This window comes from Amphiura filiformis, chromosome 19, assembly GCF_039555335.1.
Source record: "Amphiura filiformis chromosome 19, Afil_fr2py, whole genome shotgun sequence".
Classification (NCBI taxonomy): Eukaryota; Metazoa; Echinodermata; class Ophiuroidea; order Amphilepidida; family Amphiuridae; genus Amphiura; species Amphiura filiformis.
This window is the reverse complement of record NC_092646.1, coordinates 37732800-37758226: the sequence shown is the minus strand read 5'-3', so window position 1 is coordinate 37758226 and position 25427 is coordinate 37732800. Positions and strand designations below refer to the sequence as shown.

General features: G+C 35.9%; 1 protein-coding gene across 4 annotated transcripts; it reads right to left on the bottom strand.

The window, feature by feature from the left end:
• Window positions 1–207: 207 nt before the first annotated feature.
• On the bottom strand, window positions 208–24685 carry LOC140141249 (uncharacterized). 4 transcript variants are annotated; one of them, XM_072163054.1, is made up of 4 exons: window positions 24566–24685; window positions 22691–22833; window positions 6038–6215; window positions 208–1564 (listed from the first exon to the last, which is right to left on the bottom strand). In XM_072163054.1, the coding sequence occupies exon 4, from the start codon at window positions 1412–1414 to the stop codon at window positions 251–253; it is 1164 nt and encodes a 387-aa protein (XP_072019155.1). In that variant the 5' UTR covers window positions 1415–1564; window positions 6038–6215; window positions 22691–22833; window positions 24566–24685; the 3' UTR covers window positions 208–250. The 4 variants fall into 4 exon arrangements, 3 of the variants coding, with proteins under 3 accessions (XP_072019155.1, XP_072019157.1, XP_072019158.1); XM_072163056.1 differs by lacking the exon at window positions 6038–6215; XM_072163057.1 differs by lacking the exons at window positions 22691–22833; window positions 24566–24685 and adding an exon at window positions 8567–8679.
• Between the last annotated feature and the right edge of the window lie 742 nt (window positions 24686–25427).

Sequence of the window (25427 nt, the reverse complement as noted above, 5' to 3'; positions counted from 1 at the left end):
TTCTATATTACGCCCTAAAAAGGCGTTGGAAAACGTTACGAACATGTTCAAATGTGCTAAATTTCACGTCAAAAGGGGGGGGGCAAAGGTTTTTTGGCACGTCGAAAGGGGGGGGGCAAAGGTTTTTGGCACGGCCAAAGGGGGGCAAGCGATTTTGGCAGACCATTTTGAGAATTCACCCCCGGGTACACATAATTATTGCACCACCCCTTAAGTGCCAGTTCTGATGCGATCTATTAAAGTAGACTGGTTAAGATTTGTCTTTAGTGTGCTTAAGGATGTGTCTTTTGAGATCAACATTATGTGCATAGCATTTCTGACAATACTCACACTGATAGGGTTTCTCTTTAGTGTGAGTTAGGATGTGTCGTGTGACATGCCCAGACTCTGAAAAACATTTCTGACAATACTTACACTGATAAGGTTTCTCTTTAGTGTGAGTTCTGATGTGTCTTTTAAGATCACCATTTCGTGTAAAGCGTTTCTGGCAATACTGACACTGATGCGGTTTCTCTTTCGTGTGAGTTTTGATATGACCTTTAAGAATACCAGATTGTGTAAAGCATCTGTGACAATATTCACACTGATAGGGTTTCTCTTTAGTGTGAGTTCTGATGTGTTTTTTGAGAACATCAGATACTGCAAAACGTTTATGACAATATTCACACTGGTATGGTTTCTCTTTCGTGTGGGTTTTGATATGAATATTAAGAGTACCAGATTGCGTAAAGCATTTTTGACAATATTCACACTGATAGGGTTTCTCTTTAGTGTGAATTTTTATGTGTCCTTTGAGTGTGCCATGGTTTGCAAAACATTTTTGACAATACTCACACTGATACGGTTTCTCTTGAGTGTGAGTTCGGATGTGTCTTTTGAGATCATAAGTTTGTGCAAAGCATTTCTGACAATACTCACACCGATAGAGTTTCTCTTTAGTGTGAGTTAGCATATGTCGTTTGACATAAGACTCTGAAAAACATTTCTGACAAAACTCACACTGATAAGGTTTCTCTTTAGTGTGAGTTCTGATGTGTCTTTTAAGATCACTATTTCGTGCAAAGCATTTCTGACAATACTCGCACAGGTAAGGTTTCTCTTTTGTGTGAGTTCTGATGTGTCTTCTGAGATGACTACTTTGTGTAAAACATTTCTGACAATATTCACACTGATAGGGGTTCTCTTTAGTGTTAGCGTGTCCTTTTAGATTGCCAGATTTCGCAAAACATTTCTGACGATATTTACACCAAAACGGCGTCTCTCTAGTCTTTTTAATTCTAGCATCTCTAACATATTTCATCATATGTCTGTCAACGTGACCTTTCAACCTATTCAAAGAATAGAGGTAGATTCCACAAAATCCACAAGTAAATGGTTTTAAGAGTCTTACATTCATTTTAAATGTTTTCAACATTGTGTCTTGTTGCTTGATACAGTCAAAGTCAATTCATTAAATGTATCTCCAGTAAAGAATTGGATAAGGTATCTCAGAGTTCAGTTGGCGCCTTACTATATCCAGGTCGTGATTGTAGAATTATACTGCAGATTGACCAATAATCAGCATCTGAAAGATGAAGAATAACATATAATGGGGACTGCTCTATAATCCGACGCTTCTATAATCCGAAGGTTCTTTAGTCCGAAGGTTCGCTAGTCCGAACATGTGTTCATAGCATTCGCTAGTCCGAATTTTAAAAGAGGTTCTCTTGTCCAAAAAAATTAAAAAGAGGTTCTTTATTCCGACGGTTCTTTATATCGAAGGTTCTATAGTCCGAATTTTAAAAAAGGTTCCCTAATCCGAATATTAAAAGAGGTTCTTTAATCCAAATTTTAAAAACGGTTCTCTAGTCCGAATATGAAAATAGGCTCTATAGTCCGAATTTAAAAAAGAGTTCTATAGTCCGAAATTTCAAAAAGGTTCTATAGTCCGAAACGGATACCGTGTTCTTTAGTCCGAATCAGTAAAAAGGCTCTATAGTCCGAATAACATTAACATTTACTGCGCCCTCTAGCTGGATAATAGCAGAGTTTATGGTAAACGGGATGACGCTACTTTTAGCACCCCCCGTCATTAAAAACAAATCCTGCGTACGCGCCTGTTATCCCCCAACTTACTGTAAACAAAGATACTAAAAATACGATATTTGCTCCAAAAATGTTGACATATTTTTACACCATCAGAAACGAAAAGAAAAACAATGAATGGATCGAAAATATAAAGAAACCTGAAGAAGTACAAAAAAAACACACACAAAAAACAAAGCAAAAGCAGGAAAAACACAATGAAAGAAAATAAATGAAAGAACAAATGAAACAACTGAATAAAGACTAAAAGGAAGTCCAAATGAAAGAACAACGAATAATGAACAAAATAATGAACATTGCAGAAAGAACAAGGAGAAGAAAGAAAGAATGTAATAAAGATAGAACGAAAGAAATTTGAATATAGAACAAACAAAAATGAGAAAGGGATTTTAAGAAAGAGCTAATGAAAAAAATATCGAACGAAATCAAGAATGAACAAATGAATGAAAGAACAAACTAAACGACAAAAGAAGAACGATTCAAAAAAAGGACAAAGGTATACGAAAGAAAGAAAAAACAATGAAAGACAGAATGAAAACGAACACAAAACAGGGACAAGCAATGGGCCAGCCGCCATCACTGCCAATTGCATGCATGTTACCCGCTCGCATCCCTGATAAAAGCCAGCCATGATATTTTACACCCCCCAATCGCAAGATAAAACCATACTTTTACTATTCTGTAAACTAATTTGTTTAAATTACTACATTAATGCCGCAGCATTTACATGCATCGAATACATCGTATATTATTTAGTATCTTACAGTGTATAATATTATAATAAAATGAACAAAAGATAAAAATGAAGAAAATACCACCAGAATGAATTGGATAAACGTCAATGTATGCTACGTAAAATATCCAGAAAAGCAACCATGTTGAACTTCAGCGGATTTATATTTAACAATTGATGATTTGACACTGAAACAAATGATGAAAATAAAATTCGGACTATAGAACCTGTTTACCAATTCGGACTAAAGAACACGGTATCCGTTTCGGACTATAGAACCCTTTTGCAATTTCGGACTATAGAACCTTTTTTAAAATTCGGACTATAAAAGAGCCTATTTCCATATTCGGACTATAGAACCCTTTTTTAAGTTCGGACTATAGAGCCTATTTTCATATTCGGACTAAAGAACCGTTTTTAAAATTCGGACTTTAGAACCTTCGAAATAAAGAACCATCGGAATAAAGAACCTTCGTAATAAAGAACCGTCGGAATAAAGAACCTTCGGACTAAAGAACCGTCGGAATAAAGAACCTTCGGACTATAGAGCTTCCACCCATATAATAAGCCCAATCGCCATTCTAATTTCCGGTTTTTGAGAGCAGTTTTGGGACACTTTGACAATTTTTATTGTTTGTATCTGATTGGAAAATTGACGTAATTATTATTAATTTTCTTATTATTGTCCTAATGTTGATCATTCAAAATACTAAATAAGTAATTTATAAAATATTAATATTTTTTATATTTGTTTTAATTATTGTAAAACATTTTAGATTATATTTTGTACGTACAAAAACCCAATATTTCTGAATTTTCTGAAAGGTCAAAGGACAAAGTGTCCCAAAACTGCAAAAACAGTCCTACAATGCATTTGACAGTTTCGGCATTTTTTTGTTGCATTTTGATGATGCTATTCTAGAAAAAAGGGGGTCATTGGGTAACCGCAACCAAAAAAAGGGGGTCATTAATAGCCGCAACTAAAAAAGGGGGTCATCGGTATGGCTTTTTTAAAAAAGGGGTCATCGGGTATAGTCGACTTCAAAAGAGGGGGCCTATTGACAGGCACATACCGTCACTTCCAAAGTTGAGTGCCCCCCTCCCCTGGGGATGTCACACGAAATATTCATCTCAGAAGATGCATCGGAACTCACGCAAAAGAGAAACCATATTGGTGTGAGTATTAATTGTCTAAAGTGTTTTATTACAAATTGGAATCTCACAATGCATATCCAAACTCACACTCAAAACCATATCAGTGTTAGCAGAGCAGAGCTAGGAAGGATTGACGGTTGATATCGGTTCCTAAAGATATTTTTTTTTTTTTTTTAAGCTCATATGTATACCTTCCAAAAGTGTGGGCTAACTCCAGGAAGAGGGATCCATTATACAGGGTTAAAATGAAAAATGCTTGCATTACTGTTAAATGCATAGCCAGGTATCTGTCTAGTGAAAAGGTTCTCGACCACAAGTCTCACCTGCTTTCGCGGCCACCTGCTTTCATGATTATTTTTGGTAACAGAAGTAAAGAAAAATTGGCTCTAAAATGGTGACTGTACCCACCAAGTTTCATGCCCATCTATCAAATATTTGGCTCTAAATGTTTACTGTACGTACCCACAAAGTTTCATGCCCATATGACAGTTTTACAAATTTGACCTCAGATGACCCCTGGTGATCCCCAAATGACCAAAAATTTGGCACTAAATGTTGACTGTACCCAAGAAGTTTCATGCCCATGACAATTTGACCTAAGATGACTCCTGGTGACTCTAAAATGACATTCCGCAAAGTTTGGCTTTAAAATGGGGACTGTACCCACAAAGTTTGATGTCTATCTGACAGCTTTTACTAATTTGACCTTAGATGACTCCTGGTCAACCGAAAATGAACGTCCAAAAATCTGGCTCTAAATGTTAACTGTAACCCCGAAATGTATGCCCCTCCAACAGTTTATACTTATTTGACCTCAGATAACCCCTGGTGACCCACAAATATTTCCCTCAGTTCCTCAGTTTCTTTCGTGCTAGTTCTGATGTATTAGATTGTGTTATAAACTGATAGTGTGTTTTTTGTGTGAGATGTGTTTTTGAGATGATCAGGTTGTGACATTTCTGACAAATACTCACACACGTAAGGTTTCTCTTTAGTATGAGTTCTGATATGCCTTTTGAGATCACTATTTTGTGCAAAGCATTTCTGACAATACTCACATTGACAGGGTTTCTCTTTGGAGAGAGTTACGGTGTGTCATTTAAGATTCCCAGATTCTGTAAAAACATTTCATTTAGGGATTCAATCATGTTTCACTGGTGTTAATCACCGATTAACAATGGTGCGTCTGCGTCATCTGCATGGTTTACAGAACTGTGAGTTCTGATGTGGTATTTAAGAAAACTAGACACAGTTTATTTATTTAGTGTGAGTTCTTTATGTGTCGTTTGAGTGTTCCAGATTGTGCAAAATATTTCTGACAATACTCACACTGATAAGGTTTCACTTTAGTTTGAGTTTTGGTGTGAGTTAGGATGTGTATTTTGAGGTTGTTAGGCTGAATAAAACATTTCTGACAATATTCACACTGATAAGGTTTCTCTTTAGTGTGAGTTCTGATGTGGTATTTAAGAACACTAGATTGCACAAACAATTTCTGACAATATTCACACTGATAGGGTTTTTCTTTAGTGTGAGTTCTGATGTGTCTTTTGAGATCACTATTTTGTGCAAAGCATTTCTGACAATGCTCACACTGATAGGGTATCTCTTTGGTGTGGGTTAGGATGTGTCGTTTGAGATGACTAGACTGTGTAAAGCATTTCTGACAATACTCACACTAAATAGGGTTTCTCTTTGGTGTGGGTTAGGATGTGTCGTTTGAGATGACTAGACTGTGTAAAGCATTTCCGACAATACTCACACTGATATGGTTTCTCTTTAGTGTGAGTTGAGAAGTGAATCGTAAGACTACTAGGAAGGGTAAAGCATTTCTGACGATAATCATCCTGATGAAGGTTCTCTTTAATGTGCGTTTTGGTGTATGTGTGTCCTTTTAGACTGGCAGGTTCCTGAGGATATTTACAGCAAAGTGCCTCTCTAGTCTTTGTTTCTGGCAGCATTAACATATTTCATCATGTGTTTATCAAGGTGACCTTTCAACCTATTCATAGAATAGAAGTACATTCCACAAAATCTACAAGTAAATGGTTTTAAAAGACTTACATTCATTTCAAATCAACATTGTGTCTTGTAGTAGATCAAATATCAATCTGTATTCAGCATGGACCAAGTCAGTTCTTTCGCAGTAAAGAATCGGACAAGACAAATCAGGGTTGGTACCTAACTGTATCCTGGTGGTGATGATGGTATTATACTGCACACTGGCTAATAATCACAGCATCTGAAAGATAAAGAATATCATATATTCTAAAATTATTACTTGTCTGTATGGAATTCGTAAAGGCCCATTAGACATTAAAGGTTCTGATTAAAATATTAATACCAAAACCTAAGGTGGGGGACAGATGCGCGTCTTGTAGCACTCTCTAATGGCTGTAAAGTTTACAATTTTCTGTTGGTTTTCCTACACTATTTTTACCAATAATTTCAATCTGCCTTGCCTTGCCTTATGTTTCCCTTCGCTTTCAATCACCTATCAGTCTTATATCATTGGCAAAGCTACATCAAAGGAACATCCAGTGAAGTGTTGAGTGCCCCAAGGTTCTATTGTTGGACCCAATAATTTCTCTATGTATACAGAACATGATGTTGGTGATATGGTATACGTTATAATAACACATCTGTTTCATATTTTCATATTTGAAATGCCAACCTTAACATTTGACCTTTGACCCAAAAAAACTTAGACCTTTTGGGTCATTAAATATTTCAAACATGTTTAGAATCAGAATGTCGTAAGAATAATTCCTGTTAAATTTCACCTCGATTAGAAATTTTTTAAAATTTGGCCTTTGACCCCTAAACTTTGACCTTTGGGGTCGTAAATATTTTTAACATGTTAAGAATGTCGTAAGGATCATTCCTGTTGAATTTGAACTCGATTGGACCAATTGTAAAATTTGACCTTTGGCCCCTGAACTTTGCCCTTTGGGATCACGAATATTTTAAATATATTTTAAGGATGTCATAAGGATCATTTCTGTGCAAGTGGCATCAGCGTACTATGTTAAAATGTGCGATAGAGATTAACAATTTACCTTGACATAATAACATAACATGGCAGGAACAATTTGCATTATTGGTGCTAAGGTGGTGTAACTGGTGTTCAATTTGCAATTGGTGGTGTTCGTACTGATTGTAGTACGGTACACACCAAAACTTGATGACGATTGATAACCATGTGCAGAAACAATGACAAAAATTACAGAACTATGTTACAGAATTTAGTTTTCCAAAAATACAAACAAAATAAATAAATTTTTTCTTAGTAAAAAGGAGATTTCTGTGGCGGCACAATCTTTTTTATTAATATTTACCAAAATGCAAACGCTGAACACGTTTACACGACAGTGGACCTCCGCTCCATCCGCGTAAATATTAGTAACCTCCACGCCAGCACTGGCTGCCGTACTTGGATTGCGCGCTACCATATTTATTAGCATATTTTGCGATTCGCACTTCTGCCCTTAGGCCATTAAAACTGTGGTGTCCCAAGGTCGGGGGTTCCATCAATTACTTAATTGTTAGTGTGCTATACATAATTGTACAAAATAGTGATTTTCAATACATGATCATGAATTGATTGAACAAATTGAATCTCCTACACTAACTGGTATAACTGTGGTTCCGTCAATAGAGGGCCAAATACAGTAAACGCTTCTCGGATTGGTGTACATTGGAAAATATATCAGTCTGTGTAACCTCGAACTATATATCAAACATCACCAGACGCACAGTGTCATCGCCCTAATATCTTCATGGCAGAAATCGCCATGGTACATGTGTAGGTTGAATCCACCGCCACGCATGGCCATTTTGTTCCGACCTGTTTAATAGTTTTGAGACGCAAAATGGGCCGAAGGTCATCTGACTAAGGCTACTGACAATTGCCCGGTGACTGACCTCGCTGTGTGTGAGTCAGTCGAGCATGGTACGCCATAGGTCATGCTTTTAGACTACCCACGATTGGCCTATACACTGCGCTTTATAATTCGGCACATATAAAATCAGACTTATTGTCAGTTTTTGAGTTCAATTATGACGCAAGCTTCGACAAAATCATTTACGGGCGATATTCATCATTTTCTACCCCGGTATCCAAAGATTTTCGTCTGAATATCAAAATCGTGCATAGCACATTCACGTGTATCGATCCCGGGTATTGATTTTAATATCTCTGGTGTACCAAGTAATTATTAGCCAGGCGATGTCGGTGTGAGACGTTCAATAACTGTAGGCCTACATCATGTAGGTATGAAAGGTTAATTCAAATTTGCATCATTTTATATACCGTATCAAATTAAATTAAAGCCTTGAGTATATTATAAAAGAAAGCTGAAACTGAAAACCGTTTTGTCATTGCACTTAATACATACATATACTTACCTACATAATATGGTATATATAGTTTATTTTAAAACATATCATACATGACATAAATATTATCTCTGAAGAACAAATTGATTTAATTCCAAACTTCATTTATCTCTGAAGCTTACTGGAATATGTCAAATTTTAATGACTTCCAACCATGATTGATGATCAATATTACTATTTTATTTTTAACCTCACCTTTAGTTGACGAAAGTTACAAGATGCGGTCGGAATTATTTACAAGTACCGCAAAAATGAGCAAGAAACTGCTTCGAAAACGACAAAGCCAAAACAAACTCGACCATTTTGGTCTATAGCGTTTTTAAAGACAGCTCGTCTTACGCACACTACGGGGGCACACCACTAAATAATCGGACAGTGCACTGTCACGATTTGAGGTTGGGGCGGGGGTTGGGGGGAGGGGGTTCGAGTACTTTCACTTGAAAATTTCGAAAAGATTTTCTGAAAGTATACGAAATCCAAAAGGGGGGGTCTTTACATACCCATTATGGTCATTTGTGTTAAGTGACCGTTGCTGTTTAGGCCTAGGCCGCGGCCGATAGGCCTAGTAGCCCTTACCAAAGTGGTTGCCTGCACTAGGCATTGAGCATGCCATTTATAGGATTTGGCATGCCTATCCATTGTATTTGGCAGGCCTGCCATTGGCCATCCATGGCTGGCCCAATGCCATTAGCCTTCCAAAACCCATGGGCCTGCAATTTGGCCGAAATATTTAAATTAGGGCAGGCCTGCGCGCCCTGACAGGCCTGCTATTTTGCATGCCTATCCATTGTATTTGGCAGGCCTGCCATTAGCCATGCATGGCTGGCCTAATAGGCCTGCCAATAGGGTAACATCCCGCTATCTCTAAGGACCGCTATCTCTAAGGTTCGCTATCTCTAAGGTTCACTAACGTGTAAAGTCTATGGAGATCCGAATCCCGCTATCTCTAATAGAGAAAAGGGTTCGCTATACCTAAAAAAAGGTCCGCTACTTCTAAGGTTTGATATCACTAATTTTAAATAAGGTTCGCTATCACTAATTTAAAATAGGAGGTTCGCTATCACTAATTTTGAAAAAGGTCCGCTATCACTAATTTATTGAAGGTTCGCTATCTCTATGGTTCGCTATCACTAATTGCAATAAAGGTCCGCTATACCTAAGGTTCGATATCACTAATTTTGTTTAAGGTTCGCTATCCCTATTTAATTAAGGTTCGCTATCTCTAAGGTTCGCTATCACTAATTTCGATTAAGGTTCGCTATACCTAAGGTTCGTTATCACTAATCTTAAATAAGGTCCACTATCTCTAATTTTAAACAAGGTCCGCTATCTCTAATTTCAAATAAGGCCCGCTATCTCTAATTTTAAATAAGGACAGCTATAGTGAACCTTATTTAAATTAGAGATAGCGAACCTTATTTAAAATTAGAGATAGCGAACCTTATTTAAAATTAGAGATAGCGAACCTCATTTAAAATTAGAGATAGCGAACCCGGGCTTATTTAAAATCAGAGATAGCGAACCTTATTTGAAATTAGTGATAGCGAACCTTAGAGATAGCGAACATGACAATGATCCTGTGAACAACTATTTTGATATTAAGGCTCGAAAAATGCTGGGCCTTGTTATGTAGATAAGCAAATTTCACGCTCCATGACTTTCACGCTGGATCTCGGAGCTTGTGCCTTTGTTATACTAAATCCTTTCCCTATTTTCTGTGCACAAGGACGTTCCTATACAGGTGAATGCACATGAAAAGAGTGCATCGCACGACTATAACGTGCGATGTTAATATTGCAATAAGGCCCCATGTCACAGGGGAAGTTGCCCAAATTCGTCCAAAATAGTCAAAAATGACCAAAGTTGCGCAAAATTGTGCAAAACTGCTCAAAGTTGTCATTTGACTTTGCAAAATTTGTGACAATTTTGTGCAACTTTGCATTAACATTGAGTAACTTTGTGCAACTTTGCATTAACATTGAGGAACTTTGCGCAACTTTGCATTAACATTGAGTAACTGTGTGCAACTTTATGCAACTTTGTGTAACTTTTGCACAATTTTACGTAACTTTAAGCAACTTTGCAAAATTTTGGGAAACAGAATACTTTATTGCTAAGGGTAAAGACAAGTTATCTGCCCATTTCCGTAAATGGAGATTTGATTTGTAATTTTTGCTATATCTACAAATGTATATCATAAAGTTTTGATGGCTGCATGATCTATTATCCTATGATTTTTCAACATTTATTGCTGGATTGTATCACTGGTGTTAAATTTGTGCAAATTTTTTGTTTTTGGTGATTTTTTGTGATTTTTTATGATTGCTTTGTACTTCTTTTTGTGTGATATCTTGTAAAATAAAAAACACAGAAATATAAAAAAAACTTTGCAAAATTTTACGCAACTTTGAGCAACTTTGAAAAATGTTATGTAACTTTGCGCAACTTTGCAAAATTGTATTCCACTTGGCAGAACTTTGTGCAACTTTGGTCGAGCTATGAGTTTTAAAAATATTGGACGAGGCAATATTTTAAAACTCATCTAGCTCGACCAAAAAATATTGGGCATAAAGTATTCAATTTTATCATTATTATGTTTTGGATCTAATATTAGCTCTGTACTATACAATATGCAATGTCATAAAGGGGTCATAACTTGATGCATCTTGGATCTACATAAGCTTTAATACATAGATATATGTATAGACGGTTTGAATTACCCGGCCCTGCGATGAACCTGGCTAGGGGTCAAAGGCTAATAGCATTTTCAGAGCTACGGTAACCATAACCATGGTAACAAGTGTAAATACTGGAGCATATTATAAAACTTTTTCAAGTGATGAAAGCGGGGATGAAAGAAATAACTTTTGAAAACAAAATATCTCACTTCCTCTTCTGAGCCAAGTTTTCAACTTGTTGTTGACCCCCATTTTTTTAACTGACTGTCATCAAATGATCCCTTCAATCAATTCATTTCGCGTCCACTCCTCAATTTCTGGGATCAGTCCATATTTTTTTTAATTAAATTTTAAGGTTAGGCCTAATGTTGATAAACAAGTTAAATTTTCACCATGAATCACTTGCAAGTATTTTTGTGGAACTCTAAAAGAGTATAATCCTTCATAATCTTAAACATAAAAAGGGCCTCATCATTTTCCTATAATTCCTATAGTTATAAAATGCTGATCGAAAACTGCTAGCTCTGTCAATATCACATGGAAACTGCAGTATTTCATTTTTTTTAAGCAAAATAATAAATAAATGTTGGGACGTGAAACAACTTTTCACTATAAAAAACTAAAAAAAACTTTTGCCAGCACCAAGCGAGCAGAAAAAGAAATAAAAAGCAAATCAGGATTGTCACTTTCCTATCTGATCCTTTTATTGAGTACCGGTATTGTAGGATAGTCAGTTCTGGCACTAATCTTGAGATTGGTGTTTTAAGATTAAGATATTAATTCTACTACAAAACAATCTTCTTGTGGCGCTTTTAAAAAAGGTGGTATATGAGGGTATGTCTGGAAATCAGGAAATGCTCTGAACATGTTTTAATAGTTTAAATGAGTAGGGCAAAATACACTAATCAATATGCCCTTTGTTTGAAGCATATCAGACATACTGTTTTCATAATGAGCTTATTTACATAAATGATAATTAATTATGCAAATATGCAAATTAGTGGGCGTGAACTCGTCACTATATATAATACAATAGAACATATGTGACCGTACAGCACGAATGAGCCGTAAATGTCCTCAATTGTATTCTGAGTTGCAGTGTAAAATGGGCATGAAGGTCATATTCATAGGTATTTCAATTTGGTGCTACGTGTATCTCATTAAATGAGGTACACGTAGCACCAAATTGAGGTACCTATGAATACGACCTTCATGCCCATTTTACACTAACTCAGAATACAATTCAGGACATTTACGGCTCATTCGTGCTGTTCGGTCACATATTTGAAACACTTTGACCAAGTTTCAAGGCAAAGGTAAGCAAAAAGTACCCTGAACATTAATGCATGGATTGTCAGCAAAATATTGGCAAAAATTACATATTAATGAGCTTCTCTGGTGATATTTGCTCATTAACTTGATTGATTATTGATAAAAACAATAAGATACAAACAAAATATAAATTGATATATTTTTAAAACCGTATGTCCAAATTGCTTCAAACTTAAGGCATATTGATAAGTGTGCTCTACTCTACTAACTTAATCTGTTTATGATGCTAAGAGTACTTCTATAATGCCTCATATACTACCTTAAGATTAGTATTCCTTGCTTATTCCTGACAATCAAGATCTTGCTTCAGTGTGAGTTTTGACAATGCTCACCCTGATAGGGTTACTTTCTCTTTAATGCCAGTTCAGCTGTGATCTTTTAGAGTAGAATGGTAGGATTTATCTTTAGTGTGCTTAAGGATGTGTCTTTTGAGATCAACATTTTGTGCATAGCATTTCTGACAATACTCACACCGATAAGGTTTCTCTTTAGTGTGAGTTCTGATGTGTCTTTTGAGATCAGAAGTTTGTACATAGCATTTCTGACAATACTCACACTGATAAGGTTTCTCTTTAGTGTGAGTTCTGATGTGTCTTTTAAGATCACTATTTCGTGTAAAGCGTTTCTGGCAATACTGACACTGATACGGTTTCTCTTTCGTGTGAGTTTTGATATGACCTTTAAGAATACCAGATTGTGTAAAGCATTTAGTGTGAGTTCTGATGTGTCTTTTAAGATCACCATTTCGTGTAAAGCGTTTCTGGCAATACTGACACTGATACGGTTTCTCTTTCGTGTGAATTTTGATATGACCTTTAAGAAAACCAGATTGTGTAAAACATTTGTGACAATATTCACACTGATATGGTTTCTCTTTAGTGTGAGTTCTGATGTGTCTTTTAAGATCACTATTTCGTGCAAAGCATTTCTGACAATACTCGCACAAGTAAGGTTTCTCTTTTGTGTGAGTTCTGATGTGTCTTCTGAGATGACTACTTTGTGTAAAACATTTCTGACAATATTCACACTGATAGGGGTTCTCTTTAGTGTTAGCGTGTCCTTTTAGATTGCCAGATTTCGCAAAACATTTCTGACGATATTTACACCAAAACGGCGTCTCTCTAGTCTTTTTAATTCTAGCATCTCTAACATATTTCATCATATGTCTGTCAACGTGACCTTTCAACCTATTCAAAGAATAGAGGTAGATTCCACAAAATCCACAAGTAAATGGTTTTAAGAGTCTTACATTCATTTTAAATGTTTTCAACATTGTGTCTTGTTGCTTGATAAGAGTCAAAGTCAATTCATTAAATGTATCTCCAGTAAATAATTGGATAAGGTATCTCAGAGTTCAGGTTACTATATCCAGGTCGTGATTGTAGAATTATACTGCAGATTGACCAATAGTCAGCATCTGAAAGATGAAGAATAACATATCGTCGGCTGTATTCCATAGTGGCGTATAGTGATTTTTGGTAATTTTTTTGAAAATTGGCACATATGTTTTTAATGATGTTCTCTTTCATTTTTCTAAGTCTCATCAGTCATAATTAGCTAATTAATTAGTAATTAATTAATTAAATGTGGCGTATAGTTACAAAGTGACATTTTTGTATTCCATAGTGGCGTATCGACCATACGCCACTTTTTATACACATTTTATAATTATGAAATATTGGCAAAATGAAAAACATCGTATGTCATAGTGGCGTCCCCGTATCGGACCTATACGCCACTATGGAATACTGAACGACAAAAAATAACGCCATAGGGATTACACGGCGACCGAGGTGGCGTCACGGTTAACGTAAGGTTAGGGTATTGCGTTTTGTTCGTTTTCCATAGTGACGTATAGTTTTATTGTCAGTTTGCCAGCAATAGTATGTATTTATTTCTTTTGAAAAATATATAACAATAAAATCTATTTAGTTTAATACAGAAATTTCACATCATTTACAAAATATAATGAATGTCTGATTTACACAACTCGATTTTAAATTGGCATTTCTTCAAACCCGATTTTCTCGAAAAGTTGTTTATTCGCGGCGCCCCACTATACGCCACTATGGAATACGGACGACGATATATTAAGCCCAATCGCCATTCTAACTTCCGGTTTTTGAGAGCAGTTTTGGGACACTTTGACATATCTGACATATGGGGAAATTATTATTAATTTTCTTATTGTCATAATGTTGATCATTAAAACTACTAGATAATTAATTTATAAAATATGATTTATTAATATTAATATTTTTTATATGTTTTAATTATTGTAAAACATTTTAGATTATATTTGTACGTACAAAAACCCAATATTTCTGAATTTTCTGAAAGGTCAAAGGACAAAGTGTCCCAAAACTGCAAAGACTGTCCTACAGTGCATTGCAAACTTCCAATGCCGATTTGGCTTATTCGTAAAGGCCCATTAGACATAAGGTTTTGTTTCTTTAAAATGATTAATAACAAAACTTGAGGGACAGAGCATCAGAGGCACGTTTCGTGGTCCTTGCAAATGGTTGTGAAGTTCATCGATTCCTGGGGTACGTCAGATGGGTGTCGTTATTTCAAACAACCGCGCACTTGATGTTCTACCACATATTGAAGCGGTAACCTTGTCAGATGACACTGAAAACCCTTTGGTCAGCATCAAGAGAACAGACAAATAAATAAAAATCAAAGCAAGATTGTCACTATCTGATCGTCATTTTTTTCGATGTCACACGAAATATTCATCTCAGAAGACGCATCGGAATTCACACAAAAGAGAAACCACATTGGTGTGAGTATTGCCTTAAGTGTTTTATTACAAATTGAAATCTCACAATGCATATCGGAACTCACACTCAAAAGAAACCATATCAGTGTTAGCAGAGCAGAGGTAGGGAGGATTGAGGGTTCATATCGGTTCCTAAAGATTTTTTTTTTAAAAAGCTCATAATATATGGTCATTTTCACGGTAAAGGGTGTAACTTTTGATTTTTAGGGTCAAAATTTCAAACCACTTAAATATGTTTCTGTTTACTGAAATCATGCATAGAAGCAACTTAAATTCAAGTAAAATAATGTTTCAAGGCTTAAACCTTTTGATTTCTAATAAAAATTTGACATTTGCATAACATTTTGGTTAAAATCTAAGAAAAATGTATTTTACATAACCTCAGAAAATTTTGACATGAAAGCTGGAATACATGTGAAATTCCATTCCAAAGTAAGTCAACAGATATAAGTTAAATTTTATACCATGTTTTGCTATGTTTGTAATTGCAGTTTTGAAAATTTTTAACATCAAGTGTCATATACAATGGAAATTTCCAAACCTTAAACATATTTTTTAAGTTTTAATTGGGTTCCTAAAATAATTTGAATGTCTAACTTCATGTACAAATACTACTTGATGAAAGGAACCTCCCAGCCAAGTTTCACAGAAATTGGAGTTATTTTTTAGAATTGGCAATTCAAGCGATTTGTGTTTCGGAGGCTTCAGTTAACAACACAGGTGATCATAAAAGTAAAATATTTAGCTAACTACTACAAGTTGACATAAAAAATAGGTAAAAAATATCACAATTACCAATTTTCATGCTTTGCTTCTAAGTATTGAATTTCAGTTGTGACAAAATTAAATTATCACAGCAAGTCATTTTTTTTGTTTCGGAGGCTTCATGTTAACAATTGTTAAACATTGCAGAAGTAGTTTTTTTGAAAACAACAGTGTTGGGATCATCTAAGCTGTTATTTTCTTGTGTGTATTGAATCAATGATTCTATGCGGCAGATATTGTAGATTTATCACACATTAATTTTTTCACCCATTTGTTAAGTATGGTGTTTTTTGCATGTGAAGCCTCCGAAACAGGCTTTTTAAGTTATCAGTATATTTTTCAAACATTAACCATAATGTCAATTTTTTTTAAAATTTATGACATTCTGCACATATCAAGTAATAATTACAATGCAGATATCAGTATGAAACACACCAATTTAGATATGCATAGATGATAATTAAGTTTACTGTTGTTTGGAGGCTTCATTTGTTTCGGAGGCTTCAATTGTTAACGGAAAGTTTGTATTGGGTCCCATTTTCAAGCGGTGATATATATCTCCACGATTTAAAAACATGTGACTTGAGGATCTACTTTGCTACATTTTGATAAATAGATTGGATGAGCTCTTTTATTTATATTTGCACAAGCTTGCTGAACAGTTTGTTTCGGAGGCTTCAAAAAAGTTAACGGAAAAACGGCTATTTGAAGTCAAGATTTTATAAAAATTTTAAAAGCTTGCAAATCGGCTAATTTTTGTTACCCATTTCAAGTTAAGATAACAACTGTTATAAATCAAGAAGAAGTGAAGAAATAACCAAGAATTATGAACCAAAGCTACACCCACAAAGTTTGTTAACAATTGTTAACGGAAAATGAAGCCTCGAAACGACAAATATCAAGTCCGGTTCTCAAAAATACAGGGCCGTTCACAATTAAATCTAATGTGGCAGTGTTTACTGAACATATGACTGTACTTTCAGGATAAGAAAAATTATCCATGAACTAACTGAAGAAAACACAGGGTTTTACAAAAATGTTACTGTTTTTTAAAGTTTTTCAAAATGGCAATATTAAGTACATTTAAGCCTGCTAAAACTGAACGCAGTAACTCCCAAAGCTGATTATGCTACCCAAGGTAGCTGCTAACTAGATGACTTATGTGGCAAAAAATTATGGAATTCTGTGGCTTTATTAGAACACTACGGATTAAAATGTTAAAAATCCAAAGTTACACCCTTTACCGTGAAAATGACCATATATGTATACCTTCCAAAAGTGTGGGCTAACTCCAGGAAGCGGGATCCATTATACAGGGTCAAAATGAAAAATGCTTGGATTACTGTTAAATGCATAGCAAGCTATCCGTCCGGGTATCTGTCTAGTCAATAGGTTCTCGACCACAAGTCTCGCCGGCTTTCGCGACCACCTGCTTTCGTAAAAATTGGCTCTAAACGGTGACTGTACCCACCAAGTTTCATGCCCATCTGTCAGCTTTTACAAATTTGACCTCAGATGACCCCTGGTGACCCCCACCCAGTGACTTTCCAAATATTTGGTTCTAAATGTTCACTGTACCCACATAGTTTCATGTCCATATGACAGTTTTACTAATTTGACCTCAGATGACCCCTGGTGACCCGCAAATGACCTTCCAAAAATTGGTTCTAAATGTTGACAGTACACACTAAGTTTCATACTCATGACAATTTGACCTGAGATGACCCCTGGTGACCCCAAAATGACCTTCCCAAAATTTGGCTCTTAATGGGGACTACCCACTAAGTTTCATGCCCATCTGTCAGCTTTTACTAATTTGACTTCAGATGACTCCTGGTGATCCCCCAAATGACCTTCCAAATATTTGGCTCTAAATGTTTACTGTACCCACAAAGTTTCATGCCCATATGACATTTTTACAAATTTGACCTCATATGACCCCTGGTGATCCCCAAAAGACCATCCAAAAATGTTGCTCTAACCCTTACCTAAAAAACTAGCATTCCCTTAGCACTCACTAGGCATTCCATTGAATGGTAAAGAACCAGTAATGAATGCCTAAATGGTGAATGCCTCCAATACTATAACATTGAGTTAATAGGCGGTTGTTAGCACTCAACCACCTGTTTGCTAGCCCTCAACCGCTTATGGTCATGTTTTTTGAGGTGGGACCCAATTGCGTCACATCTTGCAATTTGTCAAAAATCAACTCATTTTTTGTATTTCTGATTATATTTCTAAAAGTTTTCACCAAAACTATGTAAAAGTATACATATTTAAAAAACATATATTGTCAGGAATGCAAATCTGTCAAGTTTGAGTGGATATACAGGGTGTGCCAAAAATATACAGGGTGATTCCACTCAAAAATACCTAAAAAATTAAATTTCTTTACCACTCCAATATTTCTACATAGTATATTAAATTGGAAAATGAACTTGATATTTGGAATGTTCACAATTAGCCCTTTCATAAAATATATAGTTTGCACTATATTTGTTAAGCCCATTGTGTTATACAGGGTGTGAAAAAAGTTGCATTTTAATTTGCTTAAAAATTTAATGCAAAATTTCCCTAAGTGCCATTAATTGAAAGCAAATACACTTTAAATTTGGAAAATGTATTCAAAATAGTTTAAAGAATTGTTATAATATCACATTTAAATATCTAATTCCCATAGGGTGTTCCAAAAATCAATATACCGGGGGTACATTGAATAATTTGTCACAATGGTACATGTAGGCCTACGTGTAGGCATATATACATGCACAATAAACCTACATCAATAAACTAACAATAACTACATTTGTAGAGATCAATATGTCATCAGATTAAATCCTTTGACTGTAATAATCTCCTTTGAGCAGATTTAAAACAATTTAAAACCAAAAGATCTATTTATGACAGATGAAATTTATTTTCATTCCTTTTTTCATGAATGCAAAATTTAAAGCCCATTGTATTGCATGACACACATTCCATTGCATTAATTGAACTTTAGCTCATTAAATCCTTAATTATTAAATGGATTAAGATTACCTTGGCAATTATAATTATAGAAAGTTAAAAAGTCAAAATGCAGTTTTACTTCTACTAGGCAACAAAGTGAACACATTTATTTTAATGAACACCAACTTCCCATTGGAATTACACAGAGCTCCTCCTCTACCGGCTCCTCCTCTACCGGCTCCACCCCTGACTAATTAACTTAATTAAGCAGTTGTAATTAATTAATACATTTGTTCAACTGTATTTGTTATTTTTTCATTAAATTAATAATTTATCTTCAAAATAAGACCAAAACCAACTCTTCATGATGGATTTTAGCAAAAATATAGGAATAAGAAGAGAAAAAAATTTGGAAAATGTGACAGCTCCACCTTTTTTGGGTGCCCACCTCAAAAAACATGACCTTATAGCGGTTCATAAGTGGTTCATAAGCCCTCCTCAGAGGCGAAATATGTAAATGAGCTAAGCACTCGAACCACTAAGGAGGCATTCGAACCACTAAGGAGGCATTCAAACCGCCTAGCATTTAAACCACCTAGGAAGCATTCGAACCGCTTGGGAAGCATTCCAACCGCCTAGGAAGCATTCCAACCACTAGGAAGCATTCCAACCGCTAGGAAGCATACCAACTGCCTCAGAAGCATTCCAACCGCCTACAGGTTAGCACTCGAACCACTTATTTAGCCCTCAACCGCTACTAGTGGTTCGTAAGTGGTTCATAAGCCCTCCTCAGAGGCGAAAATATGTAAATGAGCTAGGCCTCGAACCACTTAGTGGCATTCCAACCGCCTATGAAGCACTCCAACCGCCAATGAAATTGCCAATCACCTCAGAAGCATTCCAACGTACCGCCTATAGGCATTCCAACCGCTTATAGGTATTCCAACCACTTACAGGTGAAGCACTTGAACCACTCTAATTATATAACTATGCTGGCTAAGCAATTATACGAGAGTGACGAATAGGAATATAATGCACTGCAGAAAATCGCACATGGTAAGCCCAGAATATACTCCATTTTTTATCCATTGTGACAGACGCAGAGGCATTTTAGTTCAGTACAGCGTCTGTCTTTGTCCAGTCTATGATATTTTTAGTGTAGACACTAGCGGAGATGTGACTTCTGGTTGAACGATATAATTGTCAAATCAGCTTAGAATTCAGTGTTGACATCAATTGAGTGAACGCAAAGATGCAACATCTGGTGGCAAAATCACATCCGATGGATAAATCACTGCGTCTTTTGTCTATGGAAAAAAGTGAGTAAATTTGAGGCTTGGGCCTTCCAATTCAAATGCGAACTATGCTTCAATGAATTCCCATCACATAAAGGTAGTTGCTTTAGCCCTCTAATTGGACGGTTGTATCAGCCCTTGAATGAATATATCAGAATCAAAGGATACCATTATTATTATTGTCTCAATTAACACACAAACCATATGCAAACACCAGAAAGCTGGCCACTGCTATGGTTGTTATATAGTTTATCTTTTTTATTCTTTGATGTAATTCTCCAAATTGACTCCTGGAAACAAATTTTAATAATTCTTATCAACAACTGTGGAGGTCCAAACTATTCCCTTCATAATAAATAAAGTCAAAATTGAAAAAAAAAAAGACAATTTCCCCTAATTTTGCGCCATATGAGTGCTTTTTTTAGTGGATTTGTGTGTGGTATAAATGTACACTATTATTATTAATGTTAATAATAATGCCCCAATATGCTAACTTATAGCTCCTCCTTCCTAACACTAGACCATTCCATATTTCAAGAAACTGCCTACATAAAAACCTATATTCAAAGTTACATCTAGTCATATAAGCTTACCTATACTTACACCATCCATATTGTGGCATATTATTGCACACAAAGATAACTATACATGGATCCTATACATGTATGATGTTATCCACATAATATGCATTGTCATGTAACATCCCAAATGTAAAGAGTGAAAAATAAGGCCTATAATAAAGCTGGAAACATGAAAGGATTAAGATTCAATCATCTCTGCATTTACACCAGTTCAAAATGGCAGTTAGGAATATATTCCCATCATGCACCTGTTTGACCCTTGGGTCAACCACTAAGGAATGCTAGTCAAGGCTATTAGCAGAATGCCTAATTGAATGGAATGCCTATTACTTAGAAATTTTTTAACCGAATGCCTAATACTTAGAAATTTTTCAGTGGAATGCCTATTACTTAAGAATTTTTTTAACCGAATGCCTAATACTTAGAAATTTTTCAGTGGAATGCCTATTACTTAAGAATTTTTTTAACCGAATGCCTATGACTGATCCGAATGCCACTGAGTGCCTATAGCAAACCGCCTAATCCTAGAATGCCTAAGTTATGAATGCCTAAGTTATGAATGCCTAAGTTAATAGTATTGAGCTTTAACGAGGGCTTAATGAGTAAATAGGCATTCGGTAGCATTCTTGTGAGGCATTCGGAATGCCTGTGAACCAGCTCTATAGGCATTCATTAGCTGCTGAGTGCTAGTGACCACCTAGTACCGCTATCCTTGGCACTCGAGGGCTTGGCGAATACCTACAGAATGCCAAATAGGCATTCATGTTTGGTAAGGGAAATGTTGACTGTACCCAAGAAGTTTCATGCCCATGACAATTTGACCTAAGATGACCCCTGGTGACTCTAAAATGACCTTCGCAAAGTTTGGCTTTAAAATGGGGACTGTACCCACTAAGTTTCATGTCTATCTGACAGCTTTTACTAATTTGTCCCTTTCAAAAACAAAAACAAACTGAAGATCGTCCAATTCATATGAGTTTTTCATTCGGAATGTCCGTTTGTTATTGCCACTCAACCTTACAAGATCGTGTGATTTTTCTGTTGCAGGAATAAAACTTAAATAATAAAGCGCAGGGTTCGGTTTTTGCCAAATGGTAAAAACTGGCAAAAACTCACATATAGTCACTCAAATATTAAAAGTTAATGCAGAAAGCTCATAAACAGCAGCATACAACTTTTAATGAATCATTCAACATAATTTTTATCTCATCAAGTCCTTAAAATGAAAAAGTTTTGAAATCTGATATATGCCACATTTCGGTTAAATGCAGTTGAGCAATGAAAACACATGCCTTAAAAAATAAAATATGTTACTTATAAAATACAAAATCTGGCTTTGTTACACTCAGGAAATGATTTTTGTAACTTTGACTTCAATTCGAATAGGAAACAAAATCAGATATTTCCTTTGTTTTAAAATCAATTCCATTGTCCGACTGATTAACAATTACCTTGACTTCAAATCTAATTGGTTTGAACATATAACATGGCAGAACTACTACATGTAGATAGTGTTCATAGAACACGACCTAGCCGGGCGTGCCGGTGCCGGAAATGCCAATCTTAACATTTGACTTTTGACCAAAAAAACTTAAGACCTTTTGGGTCATAAATATTTCAAACATGTTTAGAATTAGAATGTCGTAAGAATAATTCCTGTTAAATTTCAGCTCGATTAGAAAAATTTTAAAATTTGGCCTTTGACCCCTAAACTTTGACTTTTGGGGTCGTAAATATTTTAAGAATGTCGTAAGGATCATTCATGTTGAATTTGAACTCGATTGGACCAATTGTAAAATTTGACCTTTGACCCCTAAACTTTGCCCTTTGGGATCACAAATATTTTTAATATATTTTAAGGATATCATAAGGATCATTTCTGTGCAAGTGGCATCAGCGTACTATGTTAAAATGTGCGATAGAGATTAACAATTTACCTTGACTTAACATAACATGGCAGGAACAATTTGCAATTGGTGCTAAGGTGGTGTTCAGTTTGCAATTGGTGGTGTTCGTAGTGATTGTAGTATGGTACACACCAAAACTCCCAAGTCACTTGATGACGATTGATAACCATGCGCTGAAACAATGACAAAAATTACAGAACTATGTTACAGAATGGAGATTTCTAAAAATACAAACAAAAAAATACATTTTTTCTTTGTAAAAAGGAGATTTCAGTGGCGGCACCAGGATTTTTGATCCAATCATTTTTATTTATTTGCCAAAAACGCAAACACTGAACACGTTTACCGACAGTGGACCTCCAGCGCCGTCCACGTAAATATTAGTAACCTCCGCGCCAGCGCTGGCCGCCGTATTTGGATTGCGTGCTACCATATTTATTAGCATATTTTACGATTCGCACTTCTGCCCTTAGGCCATTAAAACTCATCAATTTCATCAGTTCCATCAATTACTTGTTAGTGTGCTATACAGAATTGTACACAATAGTGATTTTCAATACATGATCATGAATTGATTGAACAAATTAAATCTCCTGCACTAACTGGTACAACTGTGGTTCCGTCAATTGAGGGCCAAATACAGTAAACGCTTCTCGGATTGGTGTACATTGGAAAATATATCAGTCTGAGTAACCTCAAACTATAAACACCAGACGTTCAATAACTGTACAATTACATGGACGTAGTAGGTATGCCAGGCAAACCTTAATTAATACATTTTGCTAGTCGGCCAAATTCGCCTAGAACACAATACTTATTTACAAGTATTTAAAAGAACAGGTAGGTCAGGAAACCTACATAAATATATTGTCTATACTTCACTTGACCCAAATATATGATTTTTTATGGTGATGAGACACTCGCACATGTATGGAATTTTAGAGGGATTTTGATAGCAGCTCCACATAGAAAAGCTGCTATCATTATGAGACTAAGATCTAGAAACACCCCCCGAAATGTGAAAATTGTTTGCTGAATCTTTTTAATGAAAGTCAATCTTTGACAAGATGTAACTTTGCTACAGAAAGTGCTATGACAAAAAGGTTTTCAGTTTTGGCTTTCTTTACTCAAGGGCTTTAATTTGATATAAAATGATGCAGTTTGATGGCAAATTTGAATTCACCTGGCATACCTACATGCCATCAAATTGCATCATTTTATATACCGTACCAAATTAAAACCTTTGAGTAAAGAAAGCCAAAACTGGATGAAAGTGGTGTAGCGTGAGTTATCACATTGGGGGGGGCACTGACCATGATTGGGGGCACCGGGTCTGATTGGGGGTGGGCACAAGCCGTTTTTGGCAATTTTAACAATTTCAGATCGATGGGGGCACATGCCCCCCATGCCCCTATGACGCTACGACACTGTAGCACTGTGACTTTTCATGTAACACATCTTGTCAAAGATTGACTTTCATCCAAAACATTCAGCCAACATTTGATGAATCAATTGCAAAACAAAACGGCATAGTCTCATGACAAGAGCAGCTTTTCTATATGGAACGTACTGCTCTTAAAATCCCTCTAAAATTCCATGTGCGATTATCTCATCACAAAATAAATTATATATTTGGGTCAAGTATAGAAAAAATATTTATGCAGGTTTCCTTGACAAATCTTTTCTTTTAATTTTCTATGTAAAATTTGCATTGTACTTGGACCAATTTGGCTGTGATGCCTACACATGCTACATGGTATATGGTATAGTGTAACATCATACAAGACATGTATCTCTGATTCTGAAGCTTACCGGTACTGGAATATGTCATTTATGTTAACATGGTTAATGACTTCCAACCATGATTGATGATCAAATATATTACCATTTTATTTTTAACCTCACCTTAAGTTGACGAAAGTTACAAGATGCGGTCGGAATTTTTTGCAAGTACCGCAAAAATGAAGAAACTGCTTCGGAAACGACAAAGAAAAAAAGCCAAAACAAATTCGCCAATTTTGCAGGTCGATAGCGTTTTTAAAGACAGCTCGTCTTACGCACACTACGGGGGCACACCACTAAATCTTACTATAATTCACCAGAATCTGTACATCTGTTTGTCTGTTTGTCTGTCCGCCTCTTTTCTCGGAGACTAGGGGTCGCACGTTCGTCAAACTTGGTCAGAGAAAATAAAGGTAGAGAAGCGACACTCTCTGCAAACTGCCTATACCGTGCTATACAGCGGTTGAAGACAGGCGTCATCGCCGGCCAAGTCTTACTACGAACGTGTAATGAGAAGATACCATATAGAGTCCTACATAGAGATCTGAGGAAGAGACGGTCCGAATTGACCTAGTGACCTATAATTTATTAGAGAATCACATTTTTCGAGTATTTGCTCCGCCCACCGCTGTCAATCATTCTAATGAACAAATGAAACAAGCTCTGGCATTCTGGCAATGACGTAATCCTAATTATAAATGAGAAAATCACATTGTACATGTAGGCCTAACTGTCTGCTGTACTTCATGTCTTCCAACAAGTGCCGGAGTGTCGCTAGCCTGACTTGGTGGGTGGGTGCAGCTTGGTATGAGGAAGAACGAGTTTATATTTTTTAAGGTCAAAGGTCAACGACGGGGTCAAGTCCAATTGAAGTCTAATTTCAAACATGTTCAATGGCAAATCTAGCCATGCCATTGTGTTGACCTTGGACTATCAAGCAAAAGTTTCTACGGTGACCTTTTCGCCAGACCTACGGTTAAGAGGT

Bases quoted from the DNA above. Each gene is read 5' to 3' on its own strand.
- LOC140141249 (XM_072163054.1), bottom strand. From the start codon at position 1,414: ATGTTGAAAACATTTAAAATGAATGTAAGACTCTTAAAACCATTTACT.